The sequence below is a fragment of the Alosa sapidissima genome, chromosome 8 (genome assembly GCF_018492685.1).
Source record: "Alosa sapidissima isolate fAloSap1 chromosome 8, fAloSap1.pri, whole genome shotgun sequence".
Classification (NCBI taxonomy): domain Eukaryota; kingdom Metazoa; phylum Chordata; class Actinopteri; order Clupeiformes; family Clupeidae; genus Alosa; species Alosa sapidissima.
In genome coordinates this window covers 23,597,715-23,618,032 of record NC_055964.1, presented here as the reverse complement: position 1 = coordinate 23,618,032, position 20,318 = coordinate 23,597,715, and the positions used below count along the sequence as shown (strand labels likewise).

The window sequence follows — 20,318 nt, the reverse complement described above, 5'->3', positions numbered from 1 at the left end:
ACACAGTACACAAGAGTTGAGATGGTACAGGCTTTTCCATTTGGTACCAAGCACTGTAGCCCACGGGGCACAATCTGAAAGGCTTTGCCAGGAGCCATGGCTCTGAAACATGGATGAGGCCCTTCCCTCATGTCCAGGCCTCGTCCTGTTCACACTTATGCAACCACCCACCCCAGGGATGCATGTGTACCGGGTACAGCGACACCAAGTGGTCAGAATTAGCCACTGTGCCTTTGGGTTATCATGCACACTCACACACATTTGTGTACGAGTTTAATCTGATGAAATGTTAGCATGTTCTTGTTAGACTGTAATGTTAAATCATCCCCATTTGCTGTTGTACTGCCACTGTTGGTTTACCTCAGGCCCTTAAAATATAGCAGGTGGATAGACTTTATTGCACACACACACACACACACACCAATCCCAAAGCTGAATGCTAAATTAACATCATTATCACTGCCATTACTATAAAGTGACACTGAGTTTTAGACTCCTCATTGGATTCTTTCCTTGCTGCGTGTGTGTGTGTGTGTCATACTCTCTACACATATGTGAATATAATGATATGCATGCATGTGTGTATGTCTGCATGTGTTATCATGTCTCTGAGTATATGCTGGCTGAATTGAATTATGGCAGCGCTCCTAGCCACTTTAACAAAGCTCATTAAGGAACTATTTAGAGAGGGGAAGCCCCAGAGACTGAATGGAGTGCCTCATATCATTAGGAATCAATTAGCCCACTCCACGTGCCTTACTTCTTACACACACACACACACACACACACACACACACACACAGACACTGAGAATAGAGACATGCACACACTCAAGCACAGTTAGACCTTCATATGCACACACACACACACTCAATCATACATTAACACATATAGAACCTACAGAAGCAATATCTTTCTTTGACATTCTGTGCCAGTCCCATCACCCACTACTGAGCGAATTATGTGAGCTGGACATGGATGTTCTATGTTGGTCAAGTAAGGACTGCGGTGATGATGATGTACTCATGGAGGTCTATCAGCGTGTCTGTTCCTCCATAACTTGAATTTATAGCTAGCATGGTTGATGGATGGAAAATGACCACACAGTTCCTCTCAGTTCATTTCTCTGCTTTCTGGATGTTGAGGGGCTGCATTCATGCTACTGCTAACGTAACTACTGCAACTTATGTTGGTGTTGACTTAATTCTAGTTTTCACATATTCAGATCTTTGCTGACTGTGCTAACAGGATGCATGAAGGCGTGTTGATGGCAAATGGTGATGACTGCTATTTATGCTAAGCTGTGTTGACGCATGTAGTTAGTAATAACTGTGAGTGTCGCAGCCGAGGAGCGTGAAATGTGCTTTTTAATTATTGGGCACTAACCTAACCAAACGTATTGCAGCAGACCTGAGCAGCAACATTGACAGCGCTAACTGTTAGCCGTGCTGACTGAGCTGTCACCAGGTCCCCGTCCTTTGAGCAGATTGAGAGGGCTGAGCTCCTCTTAACCAAGGAATCGCCAGCGCTGCATTCCCCATTCTTATGTAACCTGTGGGTGGATCACGGTACCTGCCTGCTGCCACACAGGTGTTGTAGCTCTCGCTTCTCTCCTCTTCATCTCATCCCATGAGGATGGAACCACACAGGCATTTAGGTTCTGCGTTTATTTTCCATTAGCATTCAGCATTAGCATAGTTAGCATATGGACACCATGGCAACAAGGCTCCCGCCCACACTGCTGTCATCTCTTACGGTGTTTACCCCAAACAAGCCCAGAAGTGATAGACGCCACAACCATGGATAATGACAGACTGATGAAAGAGGGGTTTGGGTTTTAGGAGAACTGGAATGCCGGGGGTGTCCCCCTGCCCGCCCGAGAGCTTACTGGCAACACTTCCTGTTGGGACGTCATGGCAACGCGAATCATCGTTTTGACAACCAGACGATAGGAGCCTCCCACCAGCAAGCTGGGAGAGGTGGTGGTCGTCCTGGCAACTGTGCTGCAGTTACGGCCATCGCCTTATTCCACATGACAGGTCGACGCAGCCAGGCCCAGCGGCCCTGCACACACACACACACACGCACACACACACACACACAAAGCAAACCCACACTAAAATACATTAATGATAGTAGTTCATAGTTCACAGGACAAAACAAATATAATCATTAATATTTAATTGCCTAACATTTCAAAACACTGCTCAATAAATGTTAGCAATGCTAACACACAAACACATGCACGCACACACATACACACACACACACATACACTTGCACAGCACACAATGAACACAGCCATGGTAATCACAAACACACACACAAATGCAGATAGACAGATTAATCCCCATGAAGCCTGTTTGAGCCTCAAAACACACACATGCTCATAGAGTTTATCAGGTGCAAACATAAACATAATCTCAACATTACACACATACACACAAACAAGCACACTTGCTCTCTCTGACACACACACACTTTATATTCAACTTTAATTTATCAAAAACTGTATGTGAGACAGAAAAAAAAGAAGAAAAAAAAAACAGGTGCAGAGAGGGACAGTCCAAAGATCCATAATTTGTCCAGTTCTAGCGATAATCTCCATCCCAGCAGACCAGATCATTCCTAATCTATAGGGATTAAGCTCTGGAAATAATGTGGCCACATCCAGCTCTCCATTCCGACATACTCTGCTTTTCATTTCCAATTTGTCCCTGCCCCTCCAGGAACAAGTGCAGGGACAGAGTAACAATAGAATGAGATTAGTAGAGAGAGAGAGAGAGAGTAAAAAACAGAGGAGGAGAAAACAAACAACACAGACACTGAAACCATTCAAACTCGATTTCCACGGAGATGCTTTCAAGCGGCGCTAGCAGGCCGTGGTTGGCCGACAGAAGCAGCAGGTCTGACAGTGTACAGATCAGGTTAAAGCAGAGCATTTAGGTAAAAGGCTATAAATACAGACTTGGTTGGCATTTTTAAAGTGTTGGCACAGTAGACAATAGACATGCCTTATTCTGAGTGGTCCATGATTTAAGTGACAGCACAGACAGGAATCAGGAGAGTGGTTTTAAAACATCAACATGAAAAAAAAATACCATTGTAGTGTTTGTCAAATAGAATGGGTCTAATACATTGTAACAATTCTAACATTCCCCTTGTGAATAATGATTTACAGCCTTACTGTTGCAGTTTCCTACACCAATATCAATGCTGATTGTTTGACATGAAACTGAAGGAATGTTGGGTTTTCACAGAATGTTCTGAGCAGTGAAATCATTACTTTACACAATTATTCACGTAGCATAATATGCTCTACACTACACATAAAGGTATTTATGGCCACAAAGCACTAACAAAGGAAGGTTATACACATTACTGCACACAATAAAACACAGCCACATGTGGCATACTTAGCCAGGGTCCAGTCAATACTGCCTCGGCCCAGCAAATAAGTGGCCTGTTTTCCGTGCGGCTAAAAATAGACAGCGGCTGTTAATGACCATTTTTTGTTGACGCACTTTTTCACAATGGTGTCGAGCTTGTCTGTGCTGTGCCCCACCCCCTTTCCCTGTTTCTCCTGTCCGCTAAGTCTGCATTGGTCCTCTGACCCAGTTTGATGCTGGCCTGGCACTGGTGGAAGTGGGTCAGCACTGGAACCGGTCCTGTGGCCTTTAACCTGAGCCAGCGGCACAGAACCCCTCGTTCCTTCCACCGAAGGCCCATTTGTCCCCCCATTGTGTTCAGCTGATGAACTGGAGAGACGGCAATTTTCGAAAGAGCATCTGTCATTTGTGCCGCATCTCCATCTCTCTGGCCATAACAGCCAGGGAATAGAGGCTTCGCTGCGGGTCTGCTTTGTGTGTGAGTCTAGGGGTCCCCACTTCCCCAGTCTCATAAATCTTTACTAGAGATCCACCGACTGCAATTTTTTGGGGCGATTCCGATTTCCGATTTTTCATAGAGTTTGACTTTCCGATACCGATTTTAGCCGGTTCTAACCACTTTACAGCACACACAAAGAAGAGTTATCTTTTCTTTAATAGAACACTTTAATATAGAAATGTAATCAACGTATCAATAATGGAATGGTTGTTAAAAAAAAATTAAACCGGTGAACAGACAGATTCTTATTGAAGTCTAACATCAGCTGCAGTATCAAACTATAATGCTTCCCAGTGTTGGACATTCATTTCACACATAAGGCTAATATATAAACGCACTATTATGGATTTGTTTCCTTCTCACATCCATAGCCGTGGGAAGTGGGGGTGCTGGGGCTAACCCCTGCAGGGAAGCACGCGTATTTATATGTCATACCACTCACGATCAGAAAAAAAAGAAGCTCTCCGTCCCCCTGTCTATTATTCTATTATGCTCTAAATGTTACATTAGACCTGGGAGATCTAAACAAAAACTAAACAAATTAACAAAACAAACCTGAGGGAGATATCCCATGACGCTAGCTTTATGGTACGACAATATGCCATATAAGTAGCTGAATATTACCGTGAGTTTCCCAAGTGTTATCGAGGAGTCTCGGTGCACCACGGTGAAAGGTGGCATTGATATTAAGTAAGCTCCATCCACAAACAAGAGCTCTCTTCAGCGAGGTAGATGAACTTATTCATGTGTCTTTGCGTGCCTGTTTCAGTGGCCTCCTCAGAGCGTTCTTTCTCTTCTTTTTGAAAGTGTAGGTTAAAGGCTACACTGTGCGTTTATGATGTCAGCATTTGTTGTAGGCTATATTTGTGATATGTGGATCAATTTAATGTAGGCTAGCCTATAAATATTGCGTTGTGTAGGCCTATGTTATGCATATGTTTTGAGTCAATGTGTTCTGTCTAATATGCTGTGCGATAGGGTCTTTAGCCTGTTTTGACACCCATGTCAGAAGCGTCAATAATTATTACGTTTTATTAATGTTGGTGTTCAACAGTTTTATATTTCACGGGTTCAACGTCGAGCGTCAGATAGCAGACGGTTACTTTGCGTTAGTAGGCTATCAATCTGTGGTTTGCGACATTTTGTCGCATTTTTTCTGTAGTGTAGCCATAATGTTCTTGACAGTGATGTATGCCTGTGCTGTGTGTCATGCAATGCCAGTATGCTGTTGTCCATTAACAGAGAAAGGCGTTTAAATAAACTACGACTACAGCACCCTCAACCAAAACTCACGGCCCTGCTCACATCCAATATCCAACTAAAATTCAAAAACTATTTTCATGATACATTTGAACATGCTACCATGGAACATATTTTCATATCCATTAATGGGAGGGCAAGAGAAAAGTGGGAGTATCACGCAAACTCAGGGAAGGAGAAGCGCCAATAGCGATTGATTAGGTGCTCAGCTGTATGAAAAGCGCGCGTCTGTTTTGCGGTGAAAAACATCAATCAAAATTGCGTCAATTATACGAACTTTCAGAGACAGCTGATTCAGTATTCAAAGCATCGGTTTTCATCATTGTAGGCTACGATGTCAAAAGCAACTTTAACTTTCGTTTTCCTTTCTAATAGGCTATCATTTGTTCACTTTCACAACATCCACTTCCCAATCTGCTAGACTAGGGTATTAAGGCATAGCCTAGCCCTAGTCCACGTGCAGTAAATAGTTTGAGTATTTTTTTAAGTGGAGTAGGCTACTACTAGGCCTACTGTATGTCGCTGCTTGTTGACATCGTATTTTCATGTAGCCTATGATTGCTAAACTTTGATTATTTTTAATGTCGCAATTGGTTAATTCCATTTAGCTGCGCTTGTGGTTCAGCTGTGGGCATGCAATTAGCGGCAGGGACTGGCGGTGATGTGTGCCGTTTATGTAGCCTAATGAAGTGACAGCTTAGTAAATTCTACACAATATGGCAAAGCACATTGTTCGCTTTCTGCGCATAGAAAAATATTAGCACTTTCTTTCTACTGTACATCCAGCTCTGAGTTTTGGCCTTTGCTAGCTTCTTCAAACTTTGCAAACTCAGCTGGGTGATGTTGTTTCAAGTCCTGCGCGTGAGTGCATTTGACCCGGCATAAAATCGGCATGTCTCAGACTGACCAGCTGGTCGCCAGTCATCCAGTCATGGCCGATCACATGAAAATCGGCCGGTTCCGGTCACCGGCCGATCAATTGGTGCATCTCTAATACCTGTGCAGGGAAGGCAGGAAGAACAGTTACATGTAAGAGTGGTCAATGATGGAGCATTTTTATCATCCTACATCCCTTAATAAGACCACAGGACCTTTCCTTAAAAAAAACAAATCAGTGTAGTTTCTTTGTTCTTAAATTGACATAGGCTATATTTTATTTTTTAAATCCCAATAAAGAGGGGAACATGTGAAGTCTGACTCTTGTGTATTATATATTTTGTACAATGAAAAGCTTCACAAAAAGGGTTATGAAAGACTGCACTGTACCTCGGACCTTACATCTCATCCTCCTCTTGTGAGTCCACTTGAGGGACTTGTCTGGAGTGGAGGTCCTGCAGCAGGCCATTACAGAGTGCTTTCATGTCGAAGAGAGCAAACGGCCCAGAGAGAGCCAGGCAGAAGACACGGGTCAAGAGAAGGCAAGGCAGAGTGATCAAGTAGTCAGGGTTACAGGACGCTCACTAGCAACACGTTTCTGCTCTCGGCCTGCGTGAGAGAGTGTGTGTGTGTGACCTGGAGGAGCTCTGTACCAGTGGGGGTCCAGCAGTCAGTCACCAGGTGTGAAGAAAAAAGTAGCCGGCTCTGGAGGAGAGAGACAAAGCCATCGCTCGCTCGCTCGGTCGCTCGCTCGCACATCCAATCACACGCATGCCCTTCAGTCTCTCTGCTGTGAGGTCACAGAGGGTGGAGAAGGATGAGGAGCGAGCGAAGGGACAGAACAAACTGACTTGCCAAGGACAGTTGCAGAATGACTAGCTTGGTTGACTGACTCTGAACCGGGCTGACTGGGTCAGACCACCCAACAGGTCTGGATCAGGTCCCTAGATCTGCTTGATTTTGTCCTGGTCTGACAGCTTCTTTGTATGCATTTAAATAGATTTATCGACAAAACAGCTTAGTATAAAACCTATGTATTATTAGGGCTGTGCATCAATGCATGCATTGAATGTTTCCAATCTAGCTGAATAATGAACTTTGCAATCTAGTTGAATTATTGAAGTATTGTTAAAAGTAGAAATCTACTTCTGTGTATTTACTATTGAAAAAAAAGAAAGAAAGAAAAAATAGCAATGTAGCATTCTGTCCTTAGTGTGTACGCACAAATAATATAGAGCCTCTAGAAATATTTCTCTGTCTTTTAAGTCATGTCTTATCTGCTAGAATAGAATCACCACTAGTCTGTGTTGCCAGAAGCAAGGGCAGTATCCATGTCCTTTTAATACCCTTGAACTGTTCACTCAGAAATAGCCCGTGTGACCAAAAGAGACTAGTGATTCTACTGCAATGTAAAAGCTAACAGTGAAAGCTGAGCCCACTTTTCTAAATCTAGGGATACCTATCTAAATCTTTTTATACATAAAAAAACTCATGTTTGTAGACAGTGATAGAAAACATGCTAGCTTTAGCATCACTGAGCTATGTTCCCCGGGTGCTATGTTCCCCGCTTTGTATGAGACCGGGGAACATAGGACCCTTTTTTAAAACCATAACCATAACCCTAACCCTAACCCCGAGCGGGGAACATACGACCTGGGGAACATAGGACCTGGGGAACATAGGGATGACCCCACTGAGATTAATACATCAGGCCCTCATAGGCCATAGACTGTGATGCTAATGCTATTGCACAGTCAAAGATAGGAGAGACTGGAAATCCATCTAAATCCCATCCCAAGAAAAACCTTACCATAAGGCCTGAGAGGTGTGGGTTGTTGAGTTCACACAGTCACACTGACAGGGCTCAGGACCACCCCCCACCCCACCTAGCAAGGGGCTTAACCCAGAGAGGGCTAAGGGGCAGTGGGAATGGACGGTCGTGAGATGTCCAGACCCTTAATCAGCAAGTCCCAACTACGATGGACATGTCTGTCTGCAGACTCTGCACTAATCCCATTATGTCGCATTGAAGACACACACATGAACACACACATACTGAAAAAACGACGCATAGATACATCAACACATGCATAGAATGTGCAATACACACAGAATATTTTTTTTAAAAATCTGAAGGACAGCCATGATGTGAGGATTATCTCACACCTTCATTTCTACTTACTCACTCAGTCACTCTCGCTCTCATACGCAAACACACACACGCACACACAATATTACTACATCGGCTTATCCAGACTAACCAGCGATCCATGCACACTTTGCCAGCACATTAAATATTAGGAACATGCGCAGGGGCTCCTACCTCAGGGAGCATGCGCAGACACACATACACACACTCAGAGCGCGGTTAGGGCACCACGGTGTTCCTGTCCCAGGTGTGTGTGTATGTGAGAAAGAGAGTGTGTATGTGTGGTGCTCCTGTCATAAAAATGAAAACGGATGTTGTAGGTAAGCGGAAGGTTTTGTCATTGTAGTTTTATACATTTGTGCATATCTTCAAGAATAGATGATGGCAACACTAAACATAGCAACTAGCTTTGTGTAAACATTTGTGTGATTTAGCGAGAGTGCAGGGCCACTGTGTGAGCTAGGTGGTTGTAAGTTTTGTACATGACATTGAATTTCAATAGCCATTTCAGCAGTCTCACCTTTGCTCCTTGCTTTCATACTAGCAGTGCATTTTAACCAAATGTCTTTATTGCTTTTTAATGCATTTAAACCATATTTAGTGAGAGTTGTGAGCACACATACTCCTCCTAATTGCAGAGGTTGAACAACCAGACCAGAAGCTGGCAATTTGCATTTGCATTCCTCTCCAGTCCAAAATGTGTGTTATTTGAACATTTGCTGCTCCCATGGTTTGTACAACACTTTAGCTTAAAGTTGGAACATGGCATTAGTGAAACAGATGAATGTGGGTTCTGTACGGAAAGATTAATTGGGAATTGCTGCATCAGATAAGCCATTACGGAGCATAGAGAGGGAGGGAGAGAGAGGGAGAGAGGGAGAGCAAGCGCGTGTAGAAATAATTTTAGGATTAGATTGGGTGGCTAATCTCTTTATGGTGAGTGTGCAGTCTCAGCAGGGCCATGGGTTTCTCTCTCTCTCCCTCCATCTCTCTCCCTCTCTTTCTCTTACCTCCAACTGGCACAGACTGGCAGTGAGTGTCTCATTTCTCGGACGTCCTTTTCTGCCTCTTTTTGCCAATAACAAAAAAAAAATGGTACACAATCCTCCCAATGTGTACAGACAGACAGTTCCCTGCTGTTCAGTTCTGTGGTACTTCTATGTAGGTATGTTCACTGTAGAAATGATTACGGTCAAATGATCTTTTTCCTGTACAATGTGAACTGGAATCAGATCCAATAGGTCTATATTTATAATCGCATCATAGCATAAAACTGTTCATCTAATGGGGGTTTCCAAATGACTTCCGCACTGAAAAGCCTTGCTAGTAATATTACAGGAGCACAATTGTAGCAGATTCACTCAATTCCTCAGCAGTGCTTTGATGTGCGCTCATCTGCTTTCCCTCTCTACAGCCATGCTGTCCGTAATTTCCCTTAATGGTCAAATAACGAATGTCAAAATGTTTTGGCAAAAAGGCTCGCCTCTTTGGTCACAACTGGGCATCTTTTGTTCACCTCTCGGCAGGAATATGGGCTGGGGTCAGTTAAAAGTGCTGCTGTGTTAAAGTGGCCTTTCAGCACAACACAGCTGGGACTTATTAGCCTCAGATAGCCATTGCATAACTCACTCACTCACACTCTCTCTCTCTCCTCCTTGTCTCCCCTAAAGCCCAAATTGAAGTTATACCATGCAAAATCTGCGGGGACAAGTCATCAGGGATCCACTATGGAGTCATCACATGTGAAGGATGTAAGGTAAGGGAAGCCTCCAGTTCTCTCTCCCTTTTCACTAGGCTCCTCCAGGAGTGCATGTTTGTATGATGAACTCTTTTCAGGCTCTGTAAAAACACCCTCTTCCTCACTTTCTCTCTCTCTGTCTTTAATACTTTTCCCGGAACTTTCTAGGGCTTCTTCAGGAGAAGTCAACAGAACAACGCTGCATACTCCTGCCCGCGGCAGCGCAACTGCCTGATCGACCGGACCAATCGGAACCGATGCCAGCACTGTCGGCTGCAGAAGTGCCTGGCGCTGGGCATGTCCAGAGACGGTGAGCGAGACCAGGGGTCACTGGGGAGATGGAGACAAGCAGCGGGGTTCAGTCTGGCAAAGAGATCGACGCCGGCAGTCAGAGTGTTCCCGGCGCAGTCATCCAGACGGGCACATGCCTCGTGATCCAGTCCAGCAGACAGACAGAGAGCCCTGACTGAAGTCTGAAGGCTTTATAGAGCATTGAGTGGGAATGTACAGCCACTCACAAATAAATGTTCTAATTCACAAGCCCCTTACTAACAAATCATTAGTTTGTGTCTGAATGAAATCTACCAATTTTGGCTCATGGGGGAGCAGTGGTACAATTGGCCTCTGCCTCGTCCATGCCAAATGTGTCCAAGTGCCCACAGGGACTCGTCTCACAGTTGTTTCCCAACCCCACCTCATCTTTCATTTTACAGCCACAGTATAATCATCAAGAGCAGAGGACAAAAAACAAGCAGTCTTACCCTTTATGTATATACTGTATTAACACATGGTTCCATAAACTGACAGTATTAAATGTTCCCCTTGTCTGTCTCCTGTTCCTCCTGTCTGTCTCTCTTCCCATCTGTCCCTCAGCGGTGAAGTTTGGCCGCATGTCCAAGAAGCAACGCGACAGTCTGTACGCAGAGGTGCAGAAGCACCAGCAGCGTCTGCAGGAGCAGCGGCAGCAGCAGACGGGTGAGGCTGAGGCGCTGGCACGCGTCTACTCCAGCGGCCTCACCAACGGCCTGGGGGCGCTAAACCACGAGCTGGCCGGTGCCTACGCCAACGGACACCTCATCGACATGCCCAAGAATGGCCAGAACGGCATTGGCGGTGGCGTCCCCAACGGGCCGGCCGGCGGGTTCTATGGCATGGACTCGACCCAGCCTTCGCCAGACCAGTCGGGTCTGGACATGGCCGGCATGAAGCAGATCAAGCAGGAGCCCGTCTATGACCTAACGCCTGTGCCCAACCTCTTCAGCTACGGGGCCTACCAGGATGGCCAGCTCACGCCGGGAGTCTCTATGAGCGAGCTCGGTAAGCTGCAATCTGTCTGTAAGGTCTGCTCTTTACTGGAGCGCAAGAGCTGCTCAAAAATGGAAATAAAAGACAGGTCAATTTTTTTTAAAATGGTCTGTGACACATAGGCCTACACGCTGCTCTCACATGATGTAGCAAGTTCCACTGTTCCACTTCAGTTGTGCATCCAGTGTAGCCCTGATGTGGCACTGTTTATTTAATTCTGCTAATTCGGCTAGTGCTAATCTAAAGTGTTTGCAAGAGAGGTTTTGCGAATCAGATTTGTTTGCAGCTTTACTGTGGTCTCAACAAAAGGCACTGTTTATGTGATTCTAGTGGTGGTTGTGAAATACTCGTCTTAAATGAATCTGCTTGAGTTGTTGTTATGTCATTATGGTTACACAGAAACAAACTAGACTAGAAACAAGATGATGAGCCGATGAAATGACACAGTCTATACATTGCGTCAACCGTAATCATAAAGGAAGCCTTGCACGAGCTGAGGCGATGAGTCATAGTCACAAGCCTTCCGTTTCGTCGCTATCAGACTGGCTTAGCATCTGACTGGTAGCTGCCTGGCTTAGCGTCAGATTTGCCCAGTCCGATTTTAACCCTTTAGAGGTTTCAGGCTGTGAAAATGATCATAGCCGCAAACCTTAGGTGTCACAAATAATGATGTAAGAAAGGGGTACAATTGTATTTTTATCCTAAGGCTGGCTTGATACTATGGTCTTATGATGGTATTACATAGTTTAAGTCTTGTATTTAGATTATTGAAGTACTGGCTTGCTAAGAATTGTTTCTGTAAGTTTTGTATGTTATCATAAACTAATTGGAACCTTCCAAGAAGGCCGGATCAAAGAAAACTGAATACTCTGAACACACAAAAAGTCAATTGTTAGTTGCCGCCCTAGTCCCCACATTGATTCCTGCAACTGGTCCTGGCAAATTGTGCTACTATGACCTTAGTGACCTATGTTTTATAGAAGAAAATGTTGGCACTTCAATACATCTTTAATTTGGGGGTATGTACATTTGGGCGCTATGTACAGTATGCCTGTCTCTGTGTGTGTGTGTGTGTGTGTGTGTGTGCCCTTTGTGTGTGTTTGAAGTCTTTTCACACTACCGTGTCTCCCTCTCACATAGATCGCATTGCTCAGAACATCATAAAGTCTCACTTGGAGACTTGCCAGTACACGGCTGAGGAGCTGCAGCAGCTAGCGTGGCAGACGCACTCCTACGAGGAGGTCAAGATGTACCAAAGCAAGGTGCGCTCTAGCTCTGTCTCCTTGTGCATCACCAGACCTTCTATCTATTTCTGTCTCCTTGTCTTTCACACCCCTCCCTCTCCTGAGTGAGATTTCTTGCCTGTGAACGTAGCACACCTCTGTGTAGCTCCAACCCGCCCAGTAAGTCCCACTCAGCAGAGAGGTCATTAAATGTTGGTCTTTGGGCCCCGCAGTCTCCTCATTAAGCCTCTGCTCTCACAGCAGATGTAAATGTAGCCATTGTGTGCAGATAAAGTGATGCTGATACCAGTCAAGGTGAAGGAGAAAGAAGAGGAGAGAGAGAGAGATCACAGGTGGAGGGTAGCGAGGGAAGCTGACTTTAGCCATCCGAGGAAGTGAGGACGGAGCGTAAGCAGCAAAGGGGAAGGGGAAGGGGAGGGGCTAGCACCGCAGCACCATCTCTTTCATTTCCCTGTGTCAAATGGATTAGGACTAATTACAGAGAAACCCTTTGAAATGCCGCCTATGGAGATTCCCCTTACAGGGAGAAATGACGGCGCACACAAAAGCAATTTGCTGATATCATATTTTTGGTGCTTTTCTGACTGCACTATATGGGTATTTTATAAATGAAAAAACTTTACAGAATTTACACTTTTTCTTTGTGGCACTTTTTGTGTGACGAACAGTGAAAAGCCTCATAAAAAAAACTATCACTGTTCTTTTATCGCTAAATTAAAGGCTTGTATCAAAGGCCCGACTTGATTCGGGTTGCGGCACAATTATCGCTCCACAATTCAACTTGTAAAATGTCCCCTCAAAGAAAGCCATCTCATATTTGATCCTAAGATCCTAGTTTCCTTTATGTTGTATGACATTATATCTTAGGACTAAGGTGCTTTAGATATTTTTCAGATTTATAAGAATCAAACATTTAAAGCAAAATTAATTACAATTTTGCCTTAGGTTCTATGAAATATATACTTTTTTTCCTGGGTTTACCTTACTATAGTGTTTCTGCTATCACCTTGTGCTGCTTAAGTTAACTTTGTATGTATGTGTGTGTGTGTGTGTGTGTGTTTAGACGCGAGAAGCCCTGTGGCAGCAGTGTGCGATTCAGATCACCCACGCCATCCAGTACGTGGTAGAGTTTGCCAAGCGCATCACAGGCTTCATGGAGCTCTGCCAGAACGACCAGATCCTGCTCCTCAAGTCAGGTGAGCAGGCACAGCTAGTGAGATCCATCATAAAAAGAGCCATTGAACTCAGTTAAGGAATGTTTTTAACCTAAAGAAATAAAAGCGAAGGATGTCTTAAACATTACAGTATTTTTTGATTAAGTACTGTAGGATAGGGGAGAACAATTGCAACCAGTACTTTTGGAGATGAATATTCTTAATTCAGGGTAGCTTTACCCTTGATTTCAGTTTACAGGTGAGTTATATCATTAACCCTTTTTGATTCTTTTCTTTCCCCTTCTGCTTTTACCCTCTCTCAGGGTGTCTTGAGGTGGTACTGGTCCGAATGTGCCGGGCATTCAACCCTCTCAACAACACTGTGCTGTTTGAGGGGAAGTATGGCGGCATGCAGATATTCAAAGCACTAGGTACAATTATCACATTTACCCATCTGATCTTTAACCCATAGCTGCTGATCTGTAATCTCTAATGCAGCTTAGTGCACCTCGGGGCGCCTCAAGGATTTATTTGATACTGTCAAATTTGTAAAAATGTTCCAGTATTTTTTTTTTTTTATCTGGTAAAGGCATAGTTCTCAATTCTGGTGAAAGGTTGTTGATATTTCAGTTCAACAGCCAATCAAATCACAGCCCTCCCCTTGTGCCACTTGGATAGAATTGTGAATGGTTTGGTCTGAGCCACTTTCTTAATTTCCCTTTTTACAAAATTATACATTTCCCATGTACACACCATGAGCATCTGGAATTATCTCAAATTTGACAAAAAAAAATGATTGGATTATAATTGTAGACAACGACTTTAAGTCATAAGTTTGTTCTGTTCTCACTAGTCACTAGTTTGTTCTGTTCTCACTAGTCACTACTAAGTTCTGTTCTCAACACTGCTCAAAAATCTGACTGGTCTTCAACCTTCTTGACTTTGCAGGCTGTGACGATTTGGTGAGTGCAGTCTTTGACTTTGCCAAGAGCCTGTGTTCTCTACAACTGACAGAGGAGGAGATAGCGCTCTTCTCGGCAGCCGTCCTCATTTCCACAGGTCAGTGCCACGTTTTACTCTTATACGGTCTCCACGATGGACATTTTCTCTTCCTCTTTTGTTTCAATTCATGTACACAAGGGTGTAAAGCGTGTAAGTGGCTGGACAGTGGTTTGTTGGCAAATAAATGTATAAATGTGTGTACAAGCTTACCGTATGCCAAATATAGGGAATGGGTCATACTATGTATAAATCATCACAAGGTAATTCGTGTGTAAGTGTATAAAAGTGAACATGTGTGTGTGTGTGTGTGTGTGTGCTGCAGATCGGCCATGGCTGATGGAGCCTAGGAAGGTCCAGAAGCTCCAGGAGAAGATCTACTTTGCTCTGCAGCACATCATGCAGAAGAACCACATGGATGAGGACGCTCTTGCCAAGGTACAGTAGGGTGCAACCCAAGGGCTTCATGCAAAAGCCATAAGCCAAACTACCGAAAAAACTACTACTGCTATGGATGAGATGGCCTGAAAGTTTATATGGATGATGTATTTATTTATCGCTCTGCTAACTTCATTCATCTAGATAAATGCTCATTTAGATTCTGATTTAGATTAATTAGATTTAGATGCCTCTAGATAAATCCGTTTGAAAAACCTGAAGAAACTTGTTTACATAGACATTCATTTTGCGGCTGTATTATTCATTCATCTATTTGAACTGATTTGGAAAAAATAAATCAACACATGCTCTCCTTCATCCTCTCCTTCCCCCGGTTGCAGCTGATTGGCCGAATCCCCACGTTGGCTGCCCTGTGCACGTTGCACACCGAGGAGCTGCAGGCCTTCCAGCAGCTCCACCCTGAAACGGTCAATGCCCTTTTCCCCCCACTCTACAAGGAGCTCTTCAATCCCGACGCCACTGCCGTCCTGCCCAAGTGATCCCCTCCCCTCCCCCCTCTCACTCACAGTAAAGGGGTGAGGAGGGAGGTGGGATGGGGTGGGGCGGTCATCGCTAGAGGTCCACGATCCTCGGCGCGAGCTGGGTCATAACTGGACCAGACTGGACTGCCCTGAGGCACTGGCGGGATAGAGGGATAGAGAGGGAAAAAAGAAGAAGGAAAAGAAGAAGGAAAAGAAGACGACGATATGAAACCCTGACCCAGCCCGTTCGCTACAGCACCAGAACAGAACAACAGCATCCCCGGCATCTCCAGCCGCTTGTATGGAAAAACAAACACTAGGAATGTCCTGCACTTAAATCCGATCCTATTCACCGATACAGTTTAAAGAATGTATATAGGCACCCACAACAGGAGGGGCTTTTCCAGAACTGACCAGAAAATGTACAGACTTTAGAGCCATTTTAAACTGTCTTTTAATTGGGTAAGTTGTATTGTTTCTTTGACATCTCTTTTTTATACATTATTGTGATATTAAAAAGAGGGAGAGGGTTGAATTCAAGAAGCTAATATAGTTCTTCTCTAGTACAGAGCGGTACTCCAGTATTACTTGTTGTTCTGTTCATATTTTAGTCCTAATTTAAAAACAACGGTAGCCTAAGAGGCTGGTGACTTGTCTCTGTGTTTCTTGCTTTTTTGTTCAGTAATTGTATGTGTACAGACTTTGTGTTGCGGCTTCGAAAGACTAAGGAGACAAGAGGGGAAAGATGTAGATTGCTGGTTGGGAACATGGAAAAGCCTTGTCTGGGCTCTGTAGATATGTATAGTTGGTACCACTTTGATGACCATAGGAAAGGATGTAAAGGATTTTTAAAGTAAATGAAGACATTTTTTCCCCTATGGAGATATATAAAGATATTATATATATTTTACAAAACATAAAGGATTATGGCAGATTACCATCATTTCAATCAATTAATGGTGGTAGTAATGACATCTAGTAAGACAACTGCTGCTTAACAATCATGACCTATTTGCATAACATTGAAGGACCTCAGTCTTGATGCTGTCTCTTCACCCTCTTTATGTCCCGTTGCCCCGTCAGAAAAATCAGTGACTTGCAGTGCCACTGGACACAAGCCTCCAAGCTTAAACTTGACATAGCGAACATATTCAATGGCAGATCACTGAAATGTTTTGCACATAGTTCAATTTTGATCTCATCTTGCGCTACTTAAAAGATAACGATTCTTACTTAAAGCAATAATATTGAGAATAACAATACTTACTGTCTATCTTCATAGTAGTCATACACACATACATGAGTCTCAATACAGCATTTTTAAGGTTGGATACAGTAAGAAACTGTAGCACAATAAGAAGTTTGCGTGTACTGTTTACAAGTACTGTAAGGCTTCTTTTTTCCATCCACAATCTCCTGTCATTCATCTAACGTGACAGACATGGAAATTATATTTTTAAAATTGAAATGTATAAATATAATATTCAAATGATTTCCACAGCATAATTAGGTTAGTCCTGCAAAACTGTCCACCAAGGGCTGCCCAATGGAATCTATTTATGTATTCATGTACGCAGTCGACCAAATAAGAGTGTGAGCTGTTTGCTTCTGAGTGGTGATGGAGTATTGGCTATCCGTAGCATTCCTGCTGCCCATTCGCAGTTTGTTTGGATGAGCTGCTCCTGAGAGCAATTTTCTATGCACGCACCTACATCAGTCGGTCAGGCAAGTGCAGGCTGGACACCCTACTGTGGAATACCCATAGTCATAAACAATTTTCAATAAAGAAAACTGATATCCTAAGGGGCACTCCAAGAGACATTCCACATTGAGACAATGTTGAGATGCAAGGGACAAAGAACACTATACTATGAGCTTCTGCAGTTTACAGTGGCAATATATTTCTAATTCTCTCCTTATAGTAAGCTGTGATAGACAATCACTTAGTAACCATACTCTGTATTATTTATTTAATGTTAGTAATACAATATTTAACTGAAGTTTCTTTGCATGTGTGTGAAAGCATTTCTGGATAATGCAATAGAACTGCTGTACACTGTGGCCACCATGAAGAACTGCTTTTAGTCCCGGGACATTCGTTTTGTCTTGGCAGAGGGGAGCGCTAGGTTGTTCACCTATGTTCTCTCGTGTTGGATTTACTTTTCTTTTTTCAGTGAAGGCAAATGGTTGGGTCAGAGCCCAGTTGACAGGCCGTTAGCGCAACAGCAGCACATGGTTTAAAAAGCACTAAATCCTACCAGTAGAGAGTGTGGCTGTGAGGATAGTTGTTATCTGTGGAAGAACACAGGGGAGGCTGATGAGAAGAGCTGTCCTTAAATTTAGATTTTTCAAGTTTTTCTCAACTTGATTATTTAGTTATTGCATGGTGTATTCGTTGAGAAGCTTAGCCCACTTAAGGCACACATACATGTTCAAATATATCAAGAAATGTTTATATTGAAATGAACAATTATGCAATTTGAGATGTACTTAATATGAAGGACAATGGGACACCATTACGAAGGAAGTACAATAACTTGTAATTTACAATTGTTTGAGCCATTGACTTGATCTTGAATGACGTTTTGTTTTACTTTATTCGTTTGGGCAACAAGCCACTCCACATGTGAAACCAAGAGCAGACAAATCTCACAGCCTGTGTCAAGAAACATCCTGGAGAAAGTCAGTGACCTGTTAAAAAAGACAATCACCTCTTGATGCACTGCAAAGCATCTGTCTCAGGGAATTCTCTTTTATTATTTTGAAAAAAAGAGAGAAATATTTTAAAATATGAACATTTTGGGAAAATAAAAAAAATACTTGGCAAAAAAAACAATGTTGAATACCCAGACAAGGCTTATGTGGTATATGTATGTTTGTGAGTGTGTCTGTGTGTGTACTGGTCTAGGTGGACATGCTGAATTCACTGTCTGGATATGGTCTTTTACCCCACTAGCTCAGTGTAAATATCAGTTTTATGGCATATAATATAAATATTAAACACTTAACACGGGAGATCCACATTTTTGCATTCTGAAGAGACCATTAAAGGCTGCTGTCAGTTTTTAAGTTAGAATATAGACTATACAGTGTGCCGATAAGGCCGTTCAGTTATCACGTGCAAACGAAAGACAGTGGATTCAGCTAAAATCTAATTTCCTTATTAAGTGGATTGTTTTTGTTTTCTATTTTTGAAAAAAATTGACTGTGAATTGAGGAAGGGGGGACAGTTGAACGCTGTTAGATACTGTAGCAATAACTGAAAGCATTTACTACTGTCATGTTTGCATTCTAAGATTATTTTTTAATTTTATTATTATTATAATTATTATTATATGACTATTAGCGTATTGTTGTTCAGTTATCTTTGCATGCTGTTTCATGACGCCAAGATGTTTGGGGGCTTTTGTGTTTCTCACGTGACGCAGCGGGTGGGAACGGGGTGGGGATATTTTAATCTGAATGTTACCGGGTAGTGTTCAGTGTGTGCTACTGAATGCCTCTTGCCCCACTCACAATACCCACAAACACTCACACACACACACACACACACAGAAAAATACAATAGACAATCATTGAGCACTGGGAAATTCTGATAAACTGCAAAAGTTTAAAAGGAGAAAATTGGTACTGATTGATCACATTCCATTGAGGGAGACAATATTGAGATGAAATTGACATACCACAGCCCTTGTATTTTACCTTCTGCGCTACTAATTGTATAGCTCTCTATTGGTAAGCCTAGAGTGAACACAAAAAGGGTTATCTCCCAGCATTCCGGCCTCCCTGTGGTGTCTTGTGGGTAATTTGAGCGGAGCATCTCATTTCTCATTTCTTTGGAGTCGGGGGAGCACTCCTCATTCAGCCTACCTGAGGCAGCAATCAGCACGTTCCTCCCACTCTGCTCTTGGTTATGCTAATGTTTTACTCTCTTAAGCGACACACATGCATCACTGTTTTCACACAGACACCTGAAGAGTGTGTGTGTGTGTGCACAGGAGGCCTAGACTCTTCGTCCTACTCCTGATATTCAGAGTAAAAATAAAATAAAACAAAAAAAAAACAGAAAAAACTCATCGCATATTATATGCATTCAAGTGAAAATGACAGTAATAATTCCTGTTTATTTATAAATTAGAATGTGTCTGCCTCCCTGGAAGAAAAGTTTAAAGTAGCATCTGTTACCAGAACCCCTAAAAAGGTACTTAGGGTACAGAGTTTTTGTTGTTGTTATGTACTAATAAAAAAAAGAACAAGAATTTTTTTCCAAGTGCCATAGCTAGACTGTTGAGAAGCTGAATGGCCAGCCGGGATAGATGCTTTACTGCATATGTTTACTTGAGAACCAATCAGAAGTGGAAATTCAGAAAGTGGGCGTTAATATAAATGAAATCAAATTGTTTGTATTTCTTGGTGAGCTGGCCGAGACTGACGGTGAACTTTGATGCATCCTTATGTCCACAAAGCTCCATTAAATGTACCAGAGAGTGAGAAATAATTGCCAAGCTTGACTGTGTGTATCTGTGTGTATCTGTGTGTGTGTGTGTGTGTGTGTGTGTGTGTGTGTGTGTGAAAGAGAGAGAAAGAGATGGTGTGTTTGCAAGTACTTAGGGGTGATAATATTTGAATTCCCAGCTTTGTGGAGAGGGTTGGGTGAAAGTTCGAAGTCAGTCAAAGTCTTAAAAGTGTCTCCTCCTTCAAGTTGTACATATTAAGTGAAGGACTGAAGTGATTTTTTGTTAAATTCTATATTTTATCGCTTTTGTAGACAATTCTTTGTGGGAA

General features: G+C 43.0%; 1 protein-coding gene across 1 annotated transcript in view; it reads left to right on the top strand.

The window, feature by feature from the left end:
- Positions 1-19,585, top strand: part of rorb (RAR-related orphan receptor B) — a 30,280-nt gene extending 10,695 nt beyond the window's left edge. Inside the window, exons 2-10 of the mRNA XM_042102414.1 lie at positions 9,844-9,929; positions 10,080-10,221; positions 10,785-11,228; positions 12,357-12,478; positions 13,524-13,656; positions 13,938-14,045; positions 14,563-14,673; positions 14,939-15,051; positions 15,393-19,585. Coding sequence (XP_041958348.1) covers positions 9,844-9,929; positions 10,080-10,221; positions 10,785-11,228; positions 12,357-12,478; positions 13,524-13,656; positions 13,938-14,045; positions 14,563-14,673; positions 14,939-15,051; positions 15,393-15,551 — 1,418 coding nt within the window. The 3' untranslated portion in view covers positions 15,552-19,585. The remainder of the gene's footprint in view (positions 1-9,843; positions 9,930-10,079; positions 10,222-10,784; positions 11,229-12,356; positions 12,479-13,523; positions 13,657-13,937; positions 14,046-14,562; positions 14,674-14,938; positions 15,052-15,392) is intronic.
- Positions 19,586-20,318: the final 733 nt, after the last annotated feature.